General features: G+C 36.0%; 1 protein-coding gene across 1 annotated transcript; it reads right to left on the bottom strand.

Moving 5' to 3' along the window:
- Positions 1–9,335: 9,335 nt before the first annotated feature.
- On the bottom strand, positions 9,336–10,732 carry LOC117083628 (WD repeat-containing protein 82-like). The gene has a single exon (XM_033211554.1). The coding sequence runs from the start codon at positions 10,311–10,313 to the stop codon at positions 9,366–9,368; it is 948 nt and encodes a 315-aa protein (XP_033067445.1). The 5' UTR covers positions 10,314–10,732; the 3' UTR covers positions 9,336–9,365.
- Between the last annotated feature and the right edge of the window lie 15,103 nt (positions 10,733–25,835).

The following is a 25,835-nucleotide window of genomic DNA, read 5'->3' as shown; positions in this document are numbered from 1 at the left end:
AGTAAAGTAGAAGTGTCCCAGACTAGAATGAGGCAGATGCCCCTCTGACGCAAGAACAGCCTTGGTTGAGATCAGATAACTTCTAGCAGAAACCTAGAACTGTGACTAATCAGCACATATTGCAGCATGTCACTGAGGTGTGCGGTTGTTTGCTGTGCATTAGTTTGTGGTAACAGCAAACTGATGCAAGACCTTTTCAAAATCATCAGCCGTATCAACAATAATTATAGCAAGAATGGCTGTCTCAAAGATACTTTTTCATCAGAAGACAATGCCTCAGTATTGTGTCAGATCAATTGTGAAAGCATTATTTAACATGTAAAAATTTTATGATGAACTTCTGAATTTGTCCATAGTACTAGATTTTAGATCTGTGCTGTACGTGTTTCTGTCAAATTATTTTGTCTTCTTCAATTTTTCTCACTTTTGTTGTTAACTAAAAAAAAAAAAAAATCAAGGTAACATTATAATTTTTAAAAACACTGAGGGACTTTTTGTTTAAAATTTGAGCTAAATTATTTTTTCAATAATAGGTATTTGGAATTTATTTTGAATAATTGAGTAGAATAATATCCACATCAAATATACATTTAATATTACATCAAAAATTCTTTCTCTGTATTTTCATTTCACATTTTTTCATATAATACTTAACATATAAATATAGGTAGACAGATAGATGGATAGATATAGATAGGTAGACAGACAGACTTTTTTCAACATGCCTGTCTCTCTTTAAGGGAGCAAAATATGTCTTTCTCATTCTAAGAGACTGACAAAGGTGTCAACAGATGTTTAGTTTTGGAATTCATCAGATGAATTTAGTAGTTTGTGAAAGGTTGTGCAAGAAGGCAAACATTAAAAAAAACTAGTTGCTAGCTTGATTTACACTTTTGGAAGTGTAAAAATAAATTTACTTTGACAACTATTTCTCATTCTGAATATGTACTTCTCTTCAGAATGTAAAGGTACAAATTCAGCTCTAAGTATTATAACCAGTAAATGTTAAGATTTTAAATTTCAAATGTTCTTTTTGCAGTTAATACTGAGCATTTTATAATACTTTCAAGCTTTCAAAATTTATTCTAAAACATGAATTTGATGTGAATGTAAGTGATCTTTGGCAAAAAATATGATTTCTATTTGAGAAATTTCATAAAACAAACATTGTATTGATGGTGAATTATCCTTTCAGAAAGACTTTTGCTTTCAATCTTAGTTCAAATTTCAAACAAAAAGTCCCTCAGTGTTTTAAAAATTATAATGTCACCTTGAATTTTTTTTTTTTTTTTTTTTGGTTAACAACAAAAGTGAGAAGCTGGCTGTATTGCTGGAAGGGACAAAAAATGCAAATAGTGACATTTTTCCTTAAAACTTGTAAACTCCTTTTAAGTATTTAAACTAAAATGTATATGATTGTGTAGGCTTCATTCCATAGGTACATTGTAAAATAAATATTTTGAATGAATAGTATTAAAAACTAAATTTACTGACTTTTCTGTATTTACTTCTCTCTCTCTCTCTCTCTCTCTCTTTTTCATCCCAGCAAATGATGCTAATTCAAACAGTTGCCAAAGAGAATAATTGGGATATTTAATTTTTTTCTATATATTCATCAGTGCTATTATTCGCTCCTTAAATAGCTCTTAAATTCATACACTCCCCTGATTTTTGTTTAGTCCAGATCTACTATTATTTCTTGTTTGCATTTTATACTACAGTCTCCTAAAAAGCTTGTCCTTTCCTCACTGCAATCCAAATATTTTTTTCTAAAATATAAAACTATTCAGATCAGATTTTCTTGTTTTTCATGAACTCCTAAAGCTAAGTTTGATATCCATAGTGTCCCTAGAACATCTTGGATAAAAGCAACATAGCATATGTGGTATGGTATTTTGGTCTTTATTTGCGTATTTCTTGCTTTAATCCTAATTAAATTGGAAGCAAACTAATGGGAGGTCCAATGTCTTATTCACCATCCCATTTCCATTTCTGAACACAGTGCCTGGCAAATAGCATATGCTCATTAAACATTTATTGATTGAACCAAGCATTCATATTGCTTTGGCTTCCCAATTTTAGTTTTTTAAAATGACCTTGAAATATATATATATATATATATATATATATGTGTGTTAAAAACAAAACAAAACACGACAGATAAAATCTATGCATATTTTATGATGCAAAATAATATTTTTTGTCTTATTTTCCTGGCAGTTACCTTTACCACCTTTCTGTTTTAAGTACATCTTATGATTACCTTAATTTTTTAAATACTGTGCCAAGATACTTTTCCATTATTCATCAGTTATGTACTTTTTTGTGTGTGTTTCCATTATGATGGATGAAATCCTAGCTTATTCAAACAATGTGCTGCCTCTTCTTCCTGTTATCTCTTGACATATTTATATCAGTATTTTCAGAGCCTCTAGTCACTTCAGCTTTCAAACAAAACAGTATTATATATTCATTTCTTTCATCAACCATGTACAATATAACTTTATTTTCTCTTAATGATTATAAAATATTCCCCCCTTCCCTCTCTTTTCTATCTCCTTTTAACATTCCATCTCTTCTGTTTGTTGATTACTTTTATATTTTTAAGGTGAATACAATCCGTATTTTTTTCTATAACTATGTTTTGTGGTTTTCTTTTCCAGTCATTGGACAATGATCCTTTAGTCATGTTCTGATGTTTTCTATTTATTAGTCTGCCATTTCAGTATTTTCATTTTCTTCATAGGCACTTTACTGTGTGAATATTTGAATTCCCCTCTCCCAACTCCAGAGATCCCCTCTCCAATCTCCTCTTGAAGAGTCTGTCATCTTGTCAAATTTGATATTATCATTTTACGGACCTGCTGATCTTTGATCTTGAAATAAACACTTTTATTGATAGCACATCTTCCTCTACAGTAACTTTGATAGAGTGGATCTTTAAATAATTTCTAAAAAGTGTACATGGAAATAATAGTTCTGAATATTAAAAATTTCTTTATTCCTGAAATGCTTTTGTTTTTCCCTTCCACTTGAATTATATTTTAGGTGGATACATTATTCTACATTGAAAATAATTTGTCTCTCAGATATTAGGTCCTTTTTCTTTTTTTCCCCAGTTTTCCTAATACACAATACAAATAAAAATTGTACGTATTTATAGTGTGTAGAGTATGTTTTTATGTATGTAGACATTATGGAATGGCTAAATCAAGCTAATTAATGTATCTGTCACCTCACATATCATTTTTTGTGGTGAGAACATTTAAGCTTTACTGTCTTAGCAATTTTCAAGTGTGCAACACATTATTGTTTACTGTAGCCACCATATTGTACAACAGATCTCCAGAATGTATTTATCCTAAATGAAACAGTGTACCCTTTAACAAACATCTCCTTTTAGGTCTTCTTTCTGTGTATTGTACCAAAGAATTCCACTCATGGGTATTAAGATGCTAGACAGATTTCTGTTCTTTTGTAAGATATTTGTGTACTAATTTCCCTGACTGCCCTATTCTTACAATTGTTCTAAAAGCTCTAGAATTTAATTTTAATCAAGGTGATCTAGAGCAGTGCTAACCCAAATGATAGCCACTAGACACTTGTTGGTATTGAGTACATGAAGTTTGTCTAATGCAAATTATGCAAATATCTTTACATTTTATTTTAAATAGTTAATTTAAATTTGTATCCGGTACTTTATCCAGTTATTAAAAACTTTAAAAAAATTTAGAAAAACTTGTTCATGTAAATCTATTTTTTGAGCTGTAGATTTTACAAAATCTAATATAGATTAAATACTTTAGCCGGGCGCGGTGGCTCAAGCCTGTAATCCCAGCACTTTGGGAGGCCGAGACGGGCGGATCACGAGGTCAGGAGATCCAGATCATCCTGGCTAACACGGTGAAACCCCGTCTCTACTAAAAAAATACAAAAAACTAGCCGGGCGAGGTGGTGGGCGCCTGTAATCCCAGCTACTCAGGAGGCTGAGGCAGGAGAATGGCGTAAACCCGGGAGGCGGAGCTTGTAGTGAGCTGAGATCCGGCCACTGCACTCTAGCCCGGGCTACAGAGCAAGACTCCGTCTCAAATAAATAAATAAATAAACAAATAAATAAATAAACAAATACTTTGTGAAAAAATTTAGCATCCAAATGAATTATGCTATAACAATAAAGAGTGAATTTTGAAGACAGTATACAAAAATGAACTCCAAATATCTCAATAATTCAACATTGATTAAATAGCAAAGTTATGATATTTTGAGTATAGCTGGCTTGAACAATGTATCAATAAAATTAGTTTTAACCTATTTCTTTTTGCTTTTCAGAAGTGACTATTGAAAAATTTAAAATTACATATGCAGTTCAAATCATATTTATATTTGGCCAAGAATCATCTATAGTTCAGAACTTAGTGTCCTAAGTCAGGGCTTTGTTTGTTTGTTTTTAATGGTCAGTGTGAGCCCTTTCAATAGAAATACCCTTTTCTTAAACTCTGGAAAATTTTCCTGTAATTTTTATTTAATAAATTTGCCTTTATTACCATCCAACTAATCTACTTTTCTTATGTTAGCTCTGTAACTTTTAAAAATCAGATAAAATCAGGATCTTATTGTTTTATTCTCATATACTTCATTTCTTGTTCTTTTTTCTTCTAAATTTTTTTTTAAAACTTTTCAGCTCTTTTACTGAATATTTGACTTTAGTTCTTGTTCTTGGACTTTTTTTTTTTAATTTTCCAAAGTTTAGATGCTGTGTTTTTCAAATATTGTTGATAATACAAATTAGAATTCATGATTTGTGTGCTTATTTGTTTGCTCAAGTTATTTACTCTTCATGATTTCAGTATATGAGCTCGAGTTGTCTCAGTTTTTCTCTTTGATACCGCAATCTTGTAAGATATTGGAGGCTCTTGGATATCCATTTATTTTTATTATTATGGCAACATAAAAGCTGGACTCAATTACTGTGTATTGAGGCATGACTTGTGTACATTTTTAAGAGAATTCTTCAGTCGAGTTAATGATTGATTGATTGATTGATTATTGTTTGATGATAAAGTGCCAATCTATCTGCCTGGAGTGGTGCTTGAGGAAGAGAAACTTGCAGCTGCTCTATTCAGATGTTCAATCTATTCATTGTCTCAACTACCCTTCTGACTTGAACTTGATTTGTTTGGGGCTCTTGCCTTCATCAGGGTTCTGCAGGTCAGAAGACTTTCTCATTGCAGATTTTGTCACTTTGTCTTTGATTCATCAGGCTCCACTTCTCACCTGATTTCTAGCATATAAACACTTTTTATTGCTGCGAGTTGGTCTTTTAACTCTTTACTGAACTTTTATGGTATCATAGGAAAGGAGATGAATGGATGTGTTCAGATCATAACTCTGGAGTGGACTGTTGTTAGAAGATGGATGGTCTCTACTGTATTGTCATCTTGTAAAAAATGTAATTTTATCCAGGCACTTTAGTTAAGTGGAACTAGAAATAAAGTTCAGTTATTCTAGCCCTTAGGATTAAGAAAAATTTTGTTGAAATGTGATAATTCATTCCCTATTTCATTTTAGTTATTTTGTCATTGTCCATGGTCAACTTTTCAAAATAATACTGTTCTTTAATTACGTCTTTAAAGTAATAGTAAAGTTGCAAGCTTAAAGACATCTTTGAAAAATGTCTAAGAGCAAGGGAGAGGTTTGGGCTAAAGACAATGTAGTTCAAAATTTAGAAAAAGATCTATCATACTAAGATTCTACCAAACGAAATGAAAACGAATAACCTTGCAAATGAGTGAAGGTATCTTTTTCTATCAGTTATACATTAAGTAAAGAAAAGTTGAGTGAAAATTAAATGCATTTTATCATTGTTTGCTAAAACAATAAAATTACCTGATCATGCAGTCATTAGCAGCTTTGAGACGTTTGCTGTGAATTAATTTATCTCTGTTGGGAAATAATTACAAAAGTTTCTAACTTTTAAGGTATGCTGAGACAGAAAATTTTACTTTATAAAGCACACTATTCAAAATTGGACTACGGTCAGCATAACTAATAAAACAAAAAGACCATAGAAGTGTCATGTCATTATTTTCCTGAGTTCTAAAAAATTTGTTTGAACTTTTGTATCAAATGTAGCATCATATGTTGAGAACAAGGGTTGTTTCACTTCAGAAATTTATTTTGGTGGAGTTAATGAGTCCATTAAGAGGTCTGGACTAAAGACAATGTAGTTCAAGTTTAGATCCTCCTAACCTTTTAACAGTGGTAATTTTTGTAGTAGTCTTCTGTAAAAATATTGTTCTCAGTGGCTTTTTTTTTTTTTTAACATTTTTTAATATGCAGCATGGTTACTGTCATGGAAAATAAAGTTTGTACAAAATTTGTATATTTTCACTTATAAGTTGTCTTTATTATAATAGCTTCTAATTATATTTAGTGTGGAGGTGATATAATTTTACATTACCTCTTTCCTTTTTATGTTATTGTTTTATATTTTAAGTGTAACTTCAGAACAGTGAAGTGATGGACTTCATAGAACATCGCAGGTGTAGTAAAGATTGTTATCTAGTAATCTACAAATATTTGTCTTTTGTAACAGAATCTAAATTTGCTGGAGATGACAGGTACCCTGTTAAAATCCCATATTCTGTAGCACTAATTGAAGAAAAGTGTAGTCCAAAAAGATGTGAATGAAAGTCTGTATCTGAGTCTTCCAGAAAGTTTCAGAAGACAACAGATTCAGCTAGGTGCTACTTTTTTTTTTTTTTTTTCCTTCCTGGTTATAGGATTCCTAACTGAAGCTATAGTTGCCATCTTAAAACTGCTTAAAATTGACCTTAAGGGAAAGGACACAGACTTACAGTGACATCAGCCCAGAGATCTTTGGGTTGCTACTTTAGATTAGGACTGACTGCTTTCATTCTCTTGTTACTTGAAAAAAATAAACCTCAATCTTGTTCAAGTCACTATTATTTGGGATTTCTCTTGCCATTTTTAAAAGGTGCCCTAGGAGAATCATGTGAAGCTCAGGTTGAGAAACCATCCCTCCAAGTGTTCCATTTGGTCTATCCACTATAGGCATGGTGACTTGGCTAAAATAATTAGTCCCACTTCAGAAATTAACTTTATAAATATGTATTTTTTGTAACTCAAGTTCTGAAAATGACTAAATGTCCCTGTGTGATTCTTTTAAATGTGATATAGTTAATCGAACGTGATTACTATTATTACTTTTTATTCATTTTTCTTTTGAGACAGAGTCTCGCCCTACTGCCCAGGCTGGAGTGCGGTGGCTTGATCTCGGCTCACTGCAACCTCTGCCTCCTGGGTTCAAGGAATTCTCCTGCCTCAGCCTCCCCAGTAGCTGGAATTACAGGGATGTGCCACTCTGCTCAGCTAATTTCTTTGTATTTTTAGTAGAGACGGGGTTTTACCATATTAGCCAGACTGGTCTCAAACTCCTGACCTTGTGATCCACCAGCCTCGCCCTCCCAAAGTGCTGGGATTACAGGCCTGAGCCACCGCACCCGGCCAGGTTATAATTTTTAAAGTTAAAATAATAAATAGTGTTCTGAAATTATCTTTTAATACTTCCTCACTATCAGGTGTTATCAATCAAAATATTTCCATTTCAACTGAAAACTGATATGTGCATATATGTGTTTATAAATAAACATTATGAAAAGACAAATGTAATGTTGTGTAAAAATAAATGAACTCATGGATATAAAGTATCCCTTTAATCTTGTGTTACATTTATTAATTTCAAATGAAGCAAAGCAGTGGCCATAATATCATTCAATGTGTCCTATGTAAGAAGTCGTATGATAAATTTCCCTTAGAATTTAGCATATAAAGAGTTTGATATCCTTTATAACACCCTATACTTAAACACCACAAGCCAGACACAGAAGCCATACAAGAGTGACTATAACACACAAGTACAGAGTACCACCAAGCAAAAAGGGGTTAATACTGCAGAGACGGCCCCAAAGTACAGCTTGAGGAACACAGGGAGTCATCCCAAGACCTTTACTTAGCTGCCATGGAAACAGCAAACACTATAAACTTTGCTTCATTCAGTCTTCCAAAATGAAACATTAATAGGGAAAATTCACTAACACTTGTGGTGAACAGTATTAGCAAGGATGCAATGTGTCTCCTGGGCTGTAGGACTCCATCTGCTTCAGCTGAACTCTCAGAAATTACAGATGAGATATATGCATATGCACACACATATACACATATCTGTACGCACACAGATGTATTTAAATGAAGATGCATGCACTGGGCTAAAATACAAACAACAGAAATGAAAGGTCATATATAAAAAGGCTAAATATAACACAGGCCTAGAACCAGCTCCTGGTTGGGAGCTGGGGAAAGGTAGACAATTTGTGGTGGGCAGAGAAGACTATGTACACAATTAGTGGTGGGCAGAAAAGGCATCAGTGTAAAGAACTGACTCACTTCACAGTACTGGCCCACAGGAAAGTGTGATGTTGTCTCATGTACATAAATACGACTCCAACCTTGCTTTTGTACAAACCAAGCTTGGTAGGCACCCAGGAGGACTGTGGGTTTGTCTTGATGACAAGGCACTGCACCACACTGCTGCTAAACCTTCCAGCCCTAGGAACTCATCTGCTACCATCCCTTTACCCTCCCTTTTAGGCCCTTGAGCTTTTTCCCATTCAACAACTACAGCCTGAGGCCTGCCCAACCACCTAGCTTCACGTGACTAATCGCAGTGACTAACTGCATGGCTTCCTGCAAGCAAGGTGCTTCTGTATCTCTCTTTTTCTGACCCCAATATGAAAACATTTCTGTAAATGTTTGGCACCTAAGAAACATGATGGTTATGGATAACATCACAAGTACACAGGGAGACCCAGTAACAAGACATGCAAGGTGAGGGCAAACGGCACTGAGCTGCTCTAGCATTTCAAAACCAGGACTGTAGCTTGCCATACATTTCCGGGGGGGGGATGGGGGGGTGGGGGTTAGGAGAAGGGATGCGCAGAGCTGATGACTCCATCGGCTTCTCAGCAGCATGTACATTCAAATTGAAGATGTCTTGAGAGCCCCACTCTACCCAAATCGTGAGTCTGGTCATTCCTCTAGCAGAGTGTGGTGCAGGGACAGCTAGAAAAGCTGAGTTCCAATTGAGTCTGTTGCACCGAGAGTCCTTTTGAAGATGTTCAGCAAAGTAATTATTTTCTTTTGAGCAGATGTACAGCACATCCATGAGAAGGCCATGTAAAGGATGCCCTGCAGCCCAGTCAAACCATCCAATCTCAGTATTATCGAAGCCCCCTCTGAGTTTCTTCCAATGGCCGCCGTCACTGTACAGTAATAGCTGAGCAGCATCAGGGCGAGTCATCAATGGTGGGCAACCAGAAGACCATGTTGGAACATGCGCTGGCAAAAGTCATGAACTTGGGGTTGAATTGCAAACAGGTAATCGGGCCGGTGTGCTTACCATCCAATACAGCTACTTTTATACCACTCTCTCCATTCCAGATATGGATCTTGCCATCCTCCGAACCAATCATAATAAACTGAGAGTCTGGAGTAAATGAAGCCTCCAGTGTGACAGCTTTGCTGTTTGCATAACCCTCAAACGTGTGCATCACCACTCCTTTGAATGCATCAATGAGAGAAATGAAGCTGCCGTTGGTGGAAATGAGGATGACCTTGCCATCGTTGCTGAATTTAAGTCCTGTCCACTCACAGGTTCGATGACACTGCATCTTAAAGGTAGTAAATGGCCCCTTATCAAAAGAGCGAAGGTCGTAAAGTTTGACCATCTCAGAGTTGACACCTGCAGCCAAAATTAACCCTTCTGGATCAAAAGAACAAACTGGCTTCCCCTGCAGATGCACGAGGCCCTGGCAGTTAGGAGCCCGGAGATCCCAGAGTCGAATGGTCTTATCAAGAGACCCAGAAATGAAAATGTCATCCACAGGTGACATGGACAAGGCCACCACCCTTTTGCTATGTCCAGGAAAGTATCTGATGTATTTGTTGTCATGCAAGGACAAGTAACGAATAGTATCGTCTCTTTTGTTAGAGCTGTAAACAGCTGTGTTTGCCTCATGAGTGTATCTGATGAGGTCCACGCCATATTTCTTACTGTACAGGGTTCTCTTTGGCTTGCCCTCCTGGCAGTCATAGAGCACGATGGAGTCGTCGTTGCTGCTTGAGATGACCATCTGGCCGTTGGGGCTGAAATCGAAGCAGTTAATCTTGTCCGAGTTTTCGCAGAACACCCTGGCGACGCGGAAGCTCCGCAGCACGCTGTCGGTCAGCTTCATGGCGGCGGCTGGGGAAGGCAGCGGGGTCTGGCAGCGGGCGGGCAGCTGAGGGGCCCACCCTGGGTGGCGGGAGTGTTGAGCCGGTGGCTAGCAGGAAGTCGGCCGGCAGTGGGGCCGCCTCCTTTTCTTCCTCCTCCTTGGACGACGGTCTTCTGCCTCAACTGTGGCGCGTCGCCGACCGTTAGTCCTCACAGCCACCTCAGGCGCAACCGACGCAGCACCACCTCAGCGTGTCCGCCATCTTGGGGCGACGGGCAAAAGTCGAGGGCCAGGCGCCTCAGCCAGCGCACGCCGGAAAACGGTTAGTGAGAGATATTTTCATTGAATATGAAACTCAGGGTTGGAAGGGATTTTTTTTCCCTAATGGAAATTTTAGGATTTTTAATTTTTTTGTTTATTTTCTGTTGAAATTCATCTCTCTTATTATTGCTGTTTTGAAGATAATGAATCTTGCTCATTCAGGTAGAATTTTTTTGTTCTTTGTTTTCTGAAGTCTTCCTATGATATGTATGTGTGAATTGAAAATTATTAGAAATCATTTTTCCTAGATTTCGCAGAGATTTTTGTGTATTTGACTTGGTGAAGTCTTTTTTTTTTTTTGCTCTTCTTTGCTTCGAGGATTTCAGTTACCATAATAATATTAGATCTTTGCGGTATGTCTTTTACATTTTTCATCTTTCTGTGCTTCAATTTGGGTATTTTTTACTGTCTCATCTTGCAGTTTATTTATTCTGTGCTTTTTGGTGATGTCTACTGAGTCACTAGTATATCTTAATTATGTTTTTCCAATTCTAGAATTTTTATTTAACTCTTTATAGATTTTATTTAACTCTTTATAGATCAATATCTAGATATTGACATTTTATATTTATAATTGAATATATATAATATATAAATGCAATTTACATTAATATTTGTGCGAATATAAATATTTACATATCTTTAATGAGGGAAGAGTGCATTAGTATCTGGTTTAGTGATTTAAATATTTAATAAAAATTAAAGTAATCTTTCATGGTATCTTCTAGAAGTCTGCTACTTCAAGATAAGCACAGACCACCATTTGTATTCCCTTAGTAGATGTAGATTTTACCCTTACCTGAGAATTGTAAACTACAATCAAGTGTGATATAATTGTATATGTGTTTGTAACACATCTTTACTATAACCAACAACTTTGAATGTGAAAGCCATTATTTCAAACTACAGCATTTATTGGTATTTTATTAAACTTATTATTTATTTTTGCTATCCCGAGGGCAATTTAAAATTAAGAGAAGCAGCAATGGACATGTATTATTGAGAATTTCAAATCTAAGATATCATTTTTCTTTTAAGCACAAGTAATCTAGATAGTTACTATATTTGAAGTCATACTCTGACCAACCTCAATTTCAAATTTTTACCTAGCTGACCCCAAATAATGCTATTGGTCTGCCGACTTCATCTTTATGGGACCTGCGTAGAAAAAAAAGACACACACAATCGATCCTCTTTCATGAGATGTTGAGCCTGTAGGCTTCCTTCAAAGGAGTTCTTTGTCCTTATGTGGAAAGAGTAAGGGAAAGGAGGAAGGAAAGAAAGAGCCCAACTCGGTTTTAATACAGAGTCTGTGAAAGTGATTCAGTGAGGCAGAAAGCTTCATTGCGAGTCTATGATACAGGTCCAGTTACAGGCAACAAAGAGAAAGTAAATTCCAAAAACCTTTTCAAAAAAGTAGATTTAAAAACAACAATGACAACGCTGGAAAGCCAGATCAAATCAAGAGTTGTAACCCCCAAAATTAACAAATCTAGAGAAGTGAAAAAAATATTCTGTGCTAAATTAGTTTCATTAAATGGCCATCAACTCATGTTAACTTCCTATGGTGGTAACACAATCTAAAAACGTTTTTTCCTATTACCTTTGTTTCTGCTAACACTGTCTGTCTATCTGTCGATCTATCTATTGATCTATCTATTTATCTATCTATCTAACCTATCTATATTTGGAAAAATATTTTTAGTGTAGTATTTATACTTCAAAGCATAAAAGCCTAATGTTCAAGTTAGACAAAAATAATGTTTTTTTTTTTTTTTTAAATAGAGACCTGTGTCCCTAATATACCCTGCAGTTGTTTGTGTGTGTTGATGGGAGGATGCATGTGTATGAGTACTTGTGCATCGTGCATGTGCATGCTTTTCTCTGTGTTTTATTATATGTGCACACATCAAATATAGTGTGTGTGTGTGTATGTGTATGATGTTTTGGCTTACAATATATTAACTTATAGCACAATGATGTTAACCTATAAAATCCATGGCCCTTCACATAAGAATCTGGATTTTCAACTTCACTTAGAAGAGAAAAATATGGAATAATACCAGGACAACAATTTGCTATGGAAATCATTTGCTGGAGCTCCACTCTATTTAGACCGTGTACATTCCTTTGCTATAGTCGTTATTTCTCTTACTATCTGCCAGATTTGAGATGTCTGTTAACTTTTGTGGAAGCTTGGATTATTTAATTGTAAATTTAGGAGAAAGATTTTTCTTCATGTGTCTATTAAAACATGAAGAAAAAGACTAGTGGTCTGCACACTTTAGATAAATGGTTGTAAGCCCTGTTCTTAGTAGAAGTGAAGAATATTTATTCCTTTTTATATTCAAGGTGTGTTGTTGTGAAAAGAGTAAAGACACTGTTTAAAAAATAAGTCACATTAAGATACATGCCAGGAATTAGAAATTTTAAGTGACTAAAGAAGGAAAAAGAGCAACCAAAAATAAAAGTGTCAGGCCAGCATGTTTTATTTTAGACGTTGTGCTGCATATAAGCCTTTCTCTTTTAACACCCATATCTTTTTAAAATTTATTTTTGCTTTTCTTTATTTCTTAAAAAAAAAAAAGGGATACCTACATAGAATATACAGGGTTGTTGCATAGGTATAGGTGGGCCATGGTGGTTTGCTGCACCTATTGACCCGTCCTCTAAGTTCCCTCCCCTCTCTTCCCAGCCCCCAACAGGCCCTAGTGTCTTTTGTTTCCCTCTCTGTGTCCATGTGTTCTCACTGTTCAACTCCCACTTATGAGTGAGAACATGCAGTGTTTGGTTTTCCGTTCCTGTGTTAGTCTGTGGAGGATGGTGCCATCTAGCTTCATCCATGTCCCTACAAAGGACATAATCTAATTCTTTTTATGGCTGTATAGTATTCCACCGTATATAAGTACCACATTTTCTTTATCCAGTCTATCATTGATCGGCATTTGAGTTGGTTCCATTTCTTTGCTATTGTAAATAGTGCTGCAATAAATAAACGTGTGCATGTGTCTTTATAATAGAACGATTTGTGATCCTTTGGGTATATACACAGTAATGGGATTGCTGGGTCAAATGGTTCTGGTTCTCGATCCTTGAGGAATTGCTATACTGTCTCCCACGAGGTTGAACTAATTTACATTCCCACCAACAGTGTAAAAGTGTTCCCATTTCTCCACAACCTCACCAGCATCTATTGTTTCCCAACATTTTAATAATCTATTTCTATTTCTCCACAACCTCGCCAGCATCTATTGTTTCCCAACATTTAAATAATCATCATTCTGACTGGCATGAGATCATATCTCATTGTGGTTTAATATTCAATTCTCTGATCATCAGTAATGTTGAGCTTCTTTTCGTATCTCTGTTGGCCACATAAATGACTTCTTTTGAGAAGTGTTTGTTCATATCCTTTGCCCACTTCTTGATAAGGTTTTTTTTTTTTTTTTTTTTTGTCTTGTAAATTGTTTAAGTTCCTTGTAATTCTGGTTATTAGACGTTTGTCAGATGGGGGTAGGTTGCAAAATTTTATCCCATTCTATAGGTTGCCTGCTCACTCTGATGATTCTGTCTTTTGCTGTGTAGAAGCTCTTCAGTTTAATTAGATCCCATTTGTCAATTTTGGCTTTTATTGCAACTGCTTTTGGCATTTTTGTCATGAAGTCTTTGCCCATGCCTACATCCTGAATGGTATTGCCTAGGGTTTTTATGGTTTGGGGTTTTACATTTAAGCCTTTAATTTATCTTGAGTTAATTTTTGTATAAGATGTAAAGCAGGGGTCCAGTTTCAGTTTTCTGCATTTTGCTGACTAGTTTTCCCAGCACCATTTACTGAATAGGAGATCATTTCCCTATTACTTTTTTTTTCAGGTTTGTTGAGGATCAGATGGTTGTAGATGTGTGGTGTTATTTCTGAGGTCTCTGTTTTGTTCCATTGTCCTATTTGTCTTTTTTGGTACCAGTACCCTGCTGTTTGGTTAACATAGTCTTGTAGTACAGTTTGAAGTCACGTACTGTGATGCCTCCAGCTTTGTTCTTTTTGCTTAGGATTGTCTTGGCTATAGTGGGTCTTCTTTGATTGCATATGAAATTTAGAATAGTTTTTCCTATTTCTGTGAAGAATGTCAATGGTAGTTCAATGGGAATAGCATTAAATCTGTAAATTACTTTGCACAGTATGGCCATTTTTAGGATATTGATTCTTCCTATCCATGAGGATGGAATGGTTGTCCATTTGTTTGTGTCCTCTCTTATTCCTTGAGCAGTGTTTTGTAGTTCTCCTTGAAGAGGTCCTTCATATCCCTTGTTACCTGTATTCCTAGATGTTTTATTCTGTTTGTAGCGATTATGAATGGGAGTTCATTCATAATTTGGCTCTCTGCTTGTCTACTGTGGTGTAAAGGAATGCTTGTGATTTTTGCACATTGATTTTGTATCCTGAGACTGCTGAAGTTGCTTATCAGCTTAAGGAGTTTTTGGGCTGAGACAATGGGGTTTTCTAAATATAGAATCATGTCATCTGCAAACAGAGACAATTTGATTTCCTCTGTTTCTATTTGAATGTCCTTTATTTCTTTCTCTTGCCTGATTGCCCTGGTCAGAACTTCCAATACTATGTTGAATAGAAGTGGTGAGAGAGGGGATCCTTGTTTGGTAGTGGTTTTCAAAGGGAATGCTTCCAGCTTTTGCCCATTCAATATGATATTGGCTGTGAGTTACTCATAAGTAGATCTTATTATTTTGAGATATGTTCCATCAATACCTAGTTTGTTGAGAGTTTTTAACATGAAGCGATGTTGAATTTCATCAAAGGCCTTTTCTGCATCTATTGAGATAATCATATGGTTTTTGTCATTGGTTCTGTTTATGTGATGGATTACATTTATTAATTTGCATATGTTGAACCACTCTTGCATCCCAGGGGTGAAGCAAACTTGATCGTGGTGGATAAGTTTTTTGTTGTGCTGCTGGATTCAGTTTGCCAGTATTTTATTGAGGATTTTCACATCGATGTTCATCAGGGGTATTGGCCTGAAGTTTTCATTTTTTGTTGTATCTCTTCCTGGTTTTGGTATCAGGATGATGCTGGCCTCATGAAATGAGTCAGTTAAGAGTCCCTGCTTTTCAACTGTTTAGAATAGTTTCAGAAGGAATGGTATGAGCTCCTCTTTGTACCACTGATCAAATTCAGCTGTGAATCTGTCTATTCCTGAGGTTTTTTTGGTTGGTAGGCTATTAATTACTGCCTCAATTTCAGAACTTGCTATTGGTCTATTCAGGGATTTGACTTCTTCCTGCTTTGGCCTTGTGAGGGTGTATGTGTCCAGGAATTTATCTCTTTCTTCTTGATTTTCTAGTTTATTTGCATAGAGCTGTTTTTAGTATTCTCTGATGGTAGTTTGTTTTTCTGTGGGGTCAGTAGTGATACCCTCTTTATCATTTTATATTGTGTCTGACTCTTATCTCTCTTCTTCTTTATTGGTCTAGCTAGTGGTCTATCTATTTTGTTAATTGTTTTTCAAAAAACCAGCTCCCAGATTCATTGAATTTTTTTTTGGAGGGCTTTTCATGTCTCTATTTCCTTCAGTTCTTCTCTGATCTTAGTTATTTCTTGTCTTCTGCTAGCTTTTGGATTTGTTTTCTCTCTAGCTCTTTCACTTGTGATGTTAGGGTGTCAATTTAAGAACTTTCTAGCTTTCTGGTGTGGGCATTTAGTGCTATAAATTTCCCTCTTAACACTGCTTTGGCTGTATCCCAGAGATTCTGGTACATTGTCTCTTTGTTCTCATTGTTTTCAAAGAACTTCTTGATTTCTACCTTAATTTCATTCTTTACCCAGGAGTCATGTAGGAACAGGTTGTTCAATTTCCATGTAGTTGTGTGGTTTTGAGTGAGTTTCATAATCCTGAGTTCTAATTTGATTGCACTGTGGTCTGAGAGACTGTTTGTTATAATTTCGGTTATTTTGCATTAGCTGGGGAGTGTTTTACTTCCAATTATGTGGTCGATTTTAGAGTAAGTGCAGGATGGCACTGAGAAGAATGTATATTCTGGTGATTTGGGATATAGTGTTCTGTAGACATTTACTAGGTCCACTTGATCCAGAGCTGAGTTCAAGTCCTGAATATCCTTGTTAATTTTCTGTCTTATTGACCTGTCTAATACTGACAGTGGGGTGTTATAGTCTCACACTATTATTGTATGGGAGTCTAAGTCTCTTTGTACATCTCTAAGAACTTGTTTTATGAATCTAGGTGCTCCTCTCTTAGGTGCATATATATTTAAAATATTTAGCTCTTCCTGTTGAATTGTTCCCTTTACCATTATGTAATGCCCTTCTTTGTCTTTTTTGATCTTTGTTGGTTTAAAGTCTGTTTTGTCAGAGACTAGGGATTGCAAAAAAAGCAATCTCTGCTTTTTTTGCTTTCCATTTGCTTGGTAAACTTTCCTCCATCCCTTTATTTTGAGCCTATGTGTGTCTTTGCACATGAGATGGGTCTTCTGAATACAGCACATCAATGGGTCTTGACACTTTATCTAATTTGCCAGTTTGTGTCTTCTTACTGGGACATTTAGACCATTTATATTTAAAACTAGTATTGTTATATGTAAACTTGATCCTTTTATCATGATGTTATCTGGTTATTTTGCACACTAGTTGATGCAGTTTCTTTGTAGTGTCATCGGTCTTTACATTTTGGTGTGTTTTGCAGTGGCTACTACAGGTTTTTCCTTTCCATATTTAGTGCTTCCTTCAGGAACTTTTGGAGGGCAGGCCTGGTGGTGACGAAATCCCACAACATTTGCTTGTCTGGAAAGGAATTTATTTCTTCTTCACTTATGAAGCTTAGTTTGCCTGGATATGAAATCCTGAGCTGAAAATTCTTTTCTTTAAGAATGTTGAATATTGGCCCTCACCCTCTTCTGGCCTATGGGGTTTCTACAGAGAGATCTGGTGTTAGTCTGATGGACTTCCCTTTGTAGGCAACCTGGCCTTTCTCTGTGGCTGCCCTTAACAGTTTTTCCTTCATTTCGACCTTGGAGAATCTGATGATTATGTGTCTTGGGGTTGATCTTCTCATGAAGTATCTTAGTGGTATTCTCTGTGTTTCCTAAATTTGCATGTTGGCCTGTCTTGCCAGATTGGGGAAGTTCTCCTGGATAATATCCTGAAATGTGATTTCCAACTTGTTTCCATTCTCCCCGTCTCTTTCTGGTACTCCAGTCAATCGTAGGTGCAGTCTAATTATGAGATCCCATATTTCTTGGAGGTTTTGTTCAGTCCTTTTCATTCTCTTCTTTTTTTTTTTTTTTTTTTGCTAGTCTTGTCTGCATGTCTTATTTCAGCAAGGTGGTCTTCAACCTCTGATACCCTTTCTTCTGCTTGGTTGATTCAGTTATTGAAACTTATGTATGCTTCACAAAGTTCTCATGCTGTTTTTCAGCTCCATCAGGTCATTTATGTTCCTCTCCAAACTGGTTATTCTAGTTAGCAACCCTTCTAACCTTTTATCAAGTTTCTTTGCATCTTTGTATTGGGTTAGAACATGCTCCTAGCTCAGCGTAGTTTTTTGTTACCCATCTTCTGAAGTCTACTTCTGTCAATTCGTCCATCTGATCTTCCGTCCAGTTCTGTGTTCTTGATGGAAATAATGTTGCTATCATTTGGAGAAGAGGCACTCTGGCCTTTTGGGTTTTCAGCATTCTTTCATTGATTCTTTCTCATCTTTATGAGTTTCTCTAGATTCAATTTTTGAGGCTGCTGACCCTTGGATGGTTTTTTTGGGGGGGCTTTATTTGTTGTTGATGCTTTCTTGTTGCTTCTGTTTGTTTTACTTTCAATGGTCAGGTCCCTCTTCTGTAGGGCTGCTATAGTTTGCTAGGAGTTCACTTCAGGTCCTATTCATCTGATTCACTCCCACACCTGGAGATGTCACTCAAGGAGGCTGCAGAACAGGAAAGATGGGTGCCTGCCCCTTCTTCTGGGACCTCTGACCTCGAGGGGCTCCAATCTGATGCCAGTAGGATTGCTCCTGTATAGGGTATCTGACAGCCCTTCTTGGAGGCTCTCACACAGTTGGGTAGCACGGAGAAGAGGATGTATTTAATGAAGCACTTTGTTCTTGGTGGAGGAGGTGTGCTTTGCTTGGGAGAAACCTGCTCATCTGGGCTGCTCTGGTTCCTCAGAACTACTAGGAGGAAAGGCTAAATCTACTGGTCCGCAGAGACTATGGCCGCCTCTCCCACTAGGGGCTCATTCCCAGGGAGATCCGGGTTCTATCCCTGAGTCTCTGGCTGGAGTTATGGAGTTCTTGCAAGGAAGCCTTGCCCAGTGAGGAAGGATGCGTGTCAGGGTCAACACACAGATGGCCACAGCCGGTGTGTTGGGCTGTGGAGGACCAAGCTGTCCAGCCTTCCTGGCTGCCGCAGGGGAAAAGCCCAGCCTGGAGCTATTAAGATGGATGCCACCCTTCCCCGGCCAGGGAGCTTAGCGTGTTAGGCAGTTGAGAGCTTAGCAGGCATGGCAGCTGGTGCAGGTCACCCCGCCTCCCTGGAGTTCCATTGCCTTCAGCAGATTCCAGCTGAGCGGCTGTTGAGAATCTGTGCATTCCAGGGTTGAGACACTAGGCCCCGGTGGCACGGGTTTGCGAGTTCTTCTGATGTGTGGGTTGCACAGTTCCGTGGAGAAAGCGTGGTTTCCCTGGCTGGGTAGCACACTCACTCACTGCCTCCCTTAGCTGGGGGAGGGGTCTTGCCTGCCCAGTGTGGGTCTCAGGTGGGCTGCCACACTACACTGTTCCTCCTTCCTCTCATGGCTCATGTCAGCCTCCTAGTCAGCTCTGATGAGAGAACCTGAGTACACTGGTTGCTGGTGAAAGATTCACACAATGATTGCAAGGTCCCACAATAGGCTGTATACAAGCTGAGGAGCTAGGAAGCCAGCTGTGACTCAAAGCTGACAAACTTGAAGTCTGATGTTCAATGGCATCCAGCACGGAAGAAAGATGTAGTCTGGGAGCCTGAGCCAGTCTTGAACACCCGTATCTTAACAATCTTTTTAAGTTTCAGAAACTTGAAATATTATTATCATTATCACCTATGATGTGATATATAATAAATATTCTATCAGTGTTAGTAGAAGGCAAGGCCTAAGGAGGTTGAAATGTATATAATCATTTTCTCAGTCATTCTTGTTGCCAGAGTTTGGGCATGTAATTTGAACTACATCTATTGGATGCACTACCCTAGACTTTGAATTAAGAGTAAAAGGTTAAACCATTTGGAGACAATAAGTACCTTTTTCTCTTGGTCAGGCTAATTGCAGCAAGATGGACTCTGAGGTGACATGTGCTTCGTGCCCATTGCTGATCTAGTGCTATTAGTGTCAGTAGAACCACATTTAGTTTACAGTGGAGATGGTCATGGTTTTCTCACCTGTTTTGAGCAGTGATTTGGGACATTGTTACTGACACTGCAAACTCAATTAGCTGAAGTTAGTTTCTTTTATTTCAACTAAAGACCCCTAGAGTCAACTCAAATTGGTACCAAAACCCTTTCAACTTTTCAGAAAATCTTCTTTAGTTACCTGGATTAAGGACAAGAAAAATAAAAAGTACTACACAGGAATGAGATTCTATTAGTTTGTAGTAAGCTGTGGACAGATTAAACCAAACGTTTTCCAGAAGAGTATAACAAAGAGGGGCAGGCTTAAGTGAACCACAGGTTTAACCAAGATAATGATTGCCATAGACTATAATAAGGGTAAAAAGAGAAAAAAGAGGTGGTAGGTTTAGTAGACTGTAATTTCAGATTAGTTTGAATTCCATTTGAGTAAGTGTTTTAGAAAAGTTGTTTGAAAAGAAGGAGTCGGTTTTATTTAAAGAATTGACTATTTTAACAACAAAAAAAATTAGCCAGGTGTGGTGGTGCACACGTGCAGGCACTCAGGAGGCTGAGGCAGGAGGATTGCTTAAACCTGGGAGGCAGAGGTTGCAGTGAGCCGAGATCCCAATGGTACACTCCAGCCTGGGCAACAGAGCGAGGCTGCATCTAAAAATAAATTAAAACAACAAAACAGAATCGACTATTTTAATTTCAAATGTTGGTATGTGTACAGTTCTCCTCTGCTGATATTTGCTGTATTGATACCATACATTTTAATTTTACATAGGCTGTATGTCTCCTATTAATTATTGTCTTTTTTAAACATAATTATCTTTTAAAGATATTTAAATAATGTGATAAAAGATTGTTATACTTACTCATGCACTTACCATTTCTGCTGTTTCTTGAATTTTGTGGGGTTTCAAGTTATATCTGGCATCATTTTTCTTCCCGAAGGACTAATTTTGACATTTCTTTCTCTTACTCAGGCTAAGGAGTTTTGGGGCTGAGACGATGGGGTTTGACAAAGAAGACTGACTTTCTTGTAGTACAGACCTGCTGGATTGCTTCAGCTTCCTACGTCTGAATTTGTAAGATTTGTTTCAGCTTTTGCATGGCTGAGAATGTCTTGATTTGGTCTTTGTATTTGAAAAATATTCCTTTTTTCTTTTATTACGTTAAAGAAATTGCTTCACAGTTTTCTCAGTTGAATTGTTTCAAATGAGAAATCTGCTGTCCAGTTTAATCTGTACATGATGTGTCTTTTTCCTCTGGCTACTTTTGGGACATTGTCACTGGTTTTAAGCAGTTTAGCTAAGGTGTTTTGTTGGGTTTCTGTGCTTGACTTTGAAGTTCTTGGATCTGTAGGTTCATTTATTTTCCATTTTTTACAACATGAGAAATATTGTTTTTATTAGTTATTAACATAAGAAAATAAATTAAAAACATTCAGGTATTCATTTTAAAACTTTAATTTAAAGGTAGAACTTTTGTCCGTGTTTCCAAAGCAGTAGTTTTTGAATATTTGTGTATGTGTGGGGTGTGTGTGTGTGTGTTTAATTTAGTGAGACTTGACTGCTGGATACTCTCAGTATCTCTCATTTACCAGGTAAATGATATCAGTATCTCAGTATCATTCATAGGCTGTAACTGACTTCTTTATCTGGAAGTTATTTACTTAAACTGCCTCTGCTATAATATAAAACACTTATTTGTTGCATATTTAGCTCTGGCTATATAGAAAGTACTTTGTTTTTGGAGAACTAGAGGTTCTCCGTAGTTAGCATAAATGTATAAAACAATATTGTGTCTGCAGTATATTTCTCCTGTGGCTTTTCATAATTTTTTGGTCTTCCTACTATCTCAAAATGCAGTAACAGCCTGTGTATTGTCTAACACTATTTGTACAATATTGGGAAATGTAATCCTCAAATAGACAGAGAAGTCCTAATAGAAATACTGTGAATATGCCCTAAGAAGTCACATAGATTTAGTAAGAGACAGTGTTCTTCTTCAATTAAGATTCTGTTCCCCTAGAGTAAATCTATAGATTCAATTTAAAAAGGGTATAGTAGTAGTCTCTGTAGTTCTCAGCCTCCACTAATATTTCTTAAGATCTCTTTCTGCTGTAAGTAATGAACATTTATTCTAAAGCTGTCATAACTTTAATCAATATACCTACTTTCTAGTGCTATTAAAATTATGCATCTTTTTATTTGTATTTTTTAATGTGAAGTCAGGTACTGTGATGGTTAAATTGTGTGTCTAACTTGACTTAACCATGGGTGTCCAGATATTTAGTCAAGCATTATTCTGGGTGTTTCTGCAAGGGTGTTTTTTGATAAGTTAAGATTTAAGTTGACAGACTGAATAAAGCAGATTACCCTCCATAATATCAGTGGGCCTCATTCAATCAGTTGAAGGTTTGAATAGAACAAAAAGCTTGGCCCTCCATTGTAAGAGAAAAATTCCTCCTGCCTGAATGCTTTTGTGCTGGAACGTTAGTTTGTCTTTGCCTCTGGACTTGAAATGAGACATTCATTCTTTGTGCATCTCACTCCTGCCAACAGCAGAGCTTGGGATTTGTCTGCCTCCAAAATCATCTAAACCAATTCCCCATAAGTCTCTTTGTGTGTACACACACACACACATACACACATATCCTGTTGCTTATCTTGTTTTCTGGAGAACTCTAATACAAACAAGGGCTTAAGCAAAAATCTTACAGAATGAAATTTCGATTTTTTAGCAACATTCAACAACTTAGATAAATGGTAAATTTCCTAACTTCACTTGAAGAACTGGCAGCAAAACCTATTAATGTTACCTTGAAAAGATAAAAAAGCAAAACAATCTAGTAATGAGAGAATAATTCCTAGGAAAAAATATGTAGCATGAATGCAAGAAATATGCTAGTTCTGTCCTTTGAACATTCAAATATGGTAACATTAGCAGCTTTGATAAAATATAAAATGACTAGGGAACTTAGTTCCACCCCAAAAGACAGGCAAGAGAAATACCTGCTGTTTCTCTTGGCACAGTTAATAGTAAAAAGTATCTGCCAATAAAATCTTGGAAGTATCTCTAAGCAGCGGAATTCTACCAAAATTTATTTTCATATAATTTTGTTTTTGTTTAAACAAAGTAGGAGGAAATATTATAAGACATTGTTTTACAATGATAAAAACTAGTTTTTTTTGAGGAGTTTTAGTATGAGTTGTCTCAAGTGCATCAGCATTCCCAGACTTTATAATAACTATTTGATGTGCATGCATGGTATGGAGCAGTGATAAATGTGTGCTACTCTCTTCTTTCCGAAAACAGCAGCACTCCCTCCATTCTGATGCTCACACTTACTCTCAAAGCCAACATGTATATTATTCATTGTAAAGATATGGTTATGTTCTAATGGCAATTACATTTTTTAAACTACACATCATATAATCGTTCATGGATAGTGATGTTCATGTTTGAATTATTAAAATTTCGATGGTTTTATTCTATTTATCTACATAGATCTTACCTTACTGACCAATTTACATGAGTTATTTAGTCTATCCTGTGTTCTTTTTTGAGGGAAAAATAATGCATTACTATACAGAATAACAGCTAACATGATCCAGTTGGCCTAACTTTCTAGAAAATTTTTGGAAAAAAATAATTAACATTCATCTATTAAATCAAATCAGTGGAGATATTTTCTATTAAGAATTTATTATTAGTCTTTATGGATTAAAAATATGCTCTTTTAGGTCTTTTCTTCTATGTACCTGGAATGTTTTATCTGCATCTCAGCTCCCACTAGGAACATCACATGTGTCTCTTTGTCTCTCTCTCTCTCTTTTCTTTTACTTCCAGATAAAACTTCTCTGCTTTCGTGAAAGTCTCTTAAGTAAAAATGGTAATAGTTCTAATCTCTTGAGGACCTACTAATAGAATGAAAAAATACTGTAATATATTGTCCTTAATCCTATAAACAATTTTTCCATCTTGTCATTATTATTCTCCTATTCAAATGAGAAAATTAAGAAATAAAGCTGTTAAATATCAAAATTCATAAAACATAATTTATATTTATTTCTATTTTAGTGTTAATCTTTTCTAGCTCCTAGTACATTTTTTGAGTACATGTTCTCTTTCATTTAGTAAGCTCTGAGCTTCCTTAATATATAAAATATGTCTTATTCGTATTTCTGTCACTATCATGCCTTCTTTATGACCTAAAATTCGGTATATGGTTACACACACATTGAATAAAAGTGAAATAACATAAAATATATTTATGAGTCTGATTTTCTCTTTTTAAAAGTCTGAGTGACTTTGTCACAGCAAATACTTGTTAAAATATTTCATACACATTAAAGTAACATAAATTATGTGTTTTATTCCAATTTAATAGTGTGTGAATTTTAGTTTTTGAATTTAAGAATTAGCTGGTAAGAAAAACAACCATTGTTAGATAAGACTGAATAAAAAAAACAAGACAACTAAGGTCCCATTCATCCAAGTGGAAGACAGTTTAAACTGGACTCTGTAAAAAATTTTGAACAAGTCTTGCAGAGAAACCATGTGATTATAATATTACAATTTCCTCAAAAACTTTTTGGAGAAGAAGTGATATTAAGAGTATTTTCTTTCTTTAACAGTACTAAGTTGGGAGATACATATTTCTTATGTCCTACTGAAAAATAAAACTATACCTCAGGGAAAAATTTGGATTAACACTCTCTTACTCTTTCTGATAGTCTGGGTCCATCTTTCCTAAAATTCTAGGGCTGATGTTCAGTTTTGTATAAATATAACCACAGTGCCCTAAAGCTAGTACAAATGTACTTTTCAAATTTTCGAATAATGGTGTAAGAAAGTATGGTAAGGGTATAGAAACAATATCCCTATATTTATTTCTAAACATACTATTTCTAAACAAATGAACAAATCATAACTGGACTTTTTATTATCTATATATTATATTTTGCTTTTTAAAGTAGAAACTTTACTCTCGAACTGTTTCTCTGTTAGCTTTGGTGTTCTCTGACACCCTCATTTTGCTGTGGGCAAATAGGAATTATGAAGAATGTTCAGTCACTGATTTCAGGGAATAGCCAAACTTTTGGAAGAAAAGGCACATATATGAATATGTATGAAAGGCACATATATTTAAAAATTTTTTCTACATATATAAAATAAAAATACACCTCAGGGGAAAAATATACATACATGTGTATTCTCCAAAAACCTTATATAATTTAAGTGATACAAATTGGCATATATTGTAATGATTATGAGAGGTATATGGTCAATAACTATAAAACTCAAAAATTATCTTTTATCTTTTCAAGGTAACATTAATAGGTTTTGCTGCCAGTTCTTCAAGTGAAGTTAGGAAATTTACCATTTATCTAAGTTGTTGAATGTTGCTAAAAAATCGAAATTTCATTCTGTAAGATTTTTGCTTAAGCCCTTGTTTGTATTAGAGTTCTCCAGAAAACAAGATAAGCAACAGGATATGTGTGTATGTGTGTGTGTGTGTACACACAAAGAGACTTATGGGGAATTGGTTTAGATGATTTTGGAGGCAGACAAATCCCAAGCTCTGCTGTTGGCAGGAGTGAGATGCACAAAGAATGAATGTCTCATTTCAAGTCCAGGAGTATTCAGGGATCTTTTTTATTTTGTAAGTTGTCAGGGGTTACCAAGTAATAAGAAACGTGTCTTAATGTTGAGCGATTTTGCTTCCTGCAGTGAAGTGTGTGTGTGTGTGTGTGTGTGTGTGTGTGCTTCCTATCATAGCATGGATGATTTTTATTGTGACTCTGTTGGAATCCTGTAATTGTTGAA

This window comes from Trachypithecus francoisi, unplaced genomic scaffold (genome assembly GCF_009764315.1).
Source record: "Trachypithecus francoisi isolate TF-2019V2 unplaced genomic scaffold, Tfra_2.0 Lachesis_group0, whole genome shotgun sequence".
Lineage (NCBI taxonomy): Eukaryota > Metazoa > Chordata > Mammalia > Primates > Cercopithecidae > Trachypithecus > Trachypithecus francoisi.
This window is presented reverse-complemented; position numbering and strand designations above follow the sequence as displayed.

What these genes read in the sequence shown, in the direction of transcription:
- LOC117083628 (XM_033211554.1), bottom strand. Translation starts at nt 10,313, where the DNA reads ATGAAGCTGACCGACAGCGTGCTGCGGAGCTTCCGCGTCGCCAGGGTG.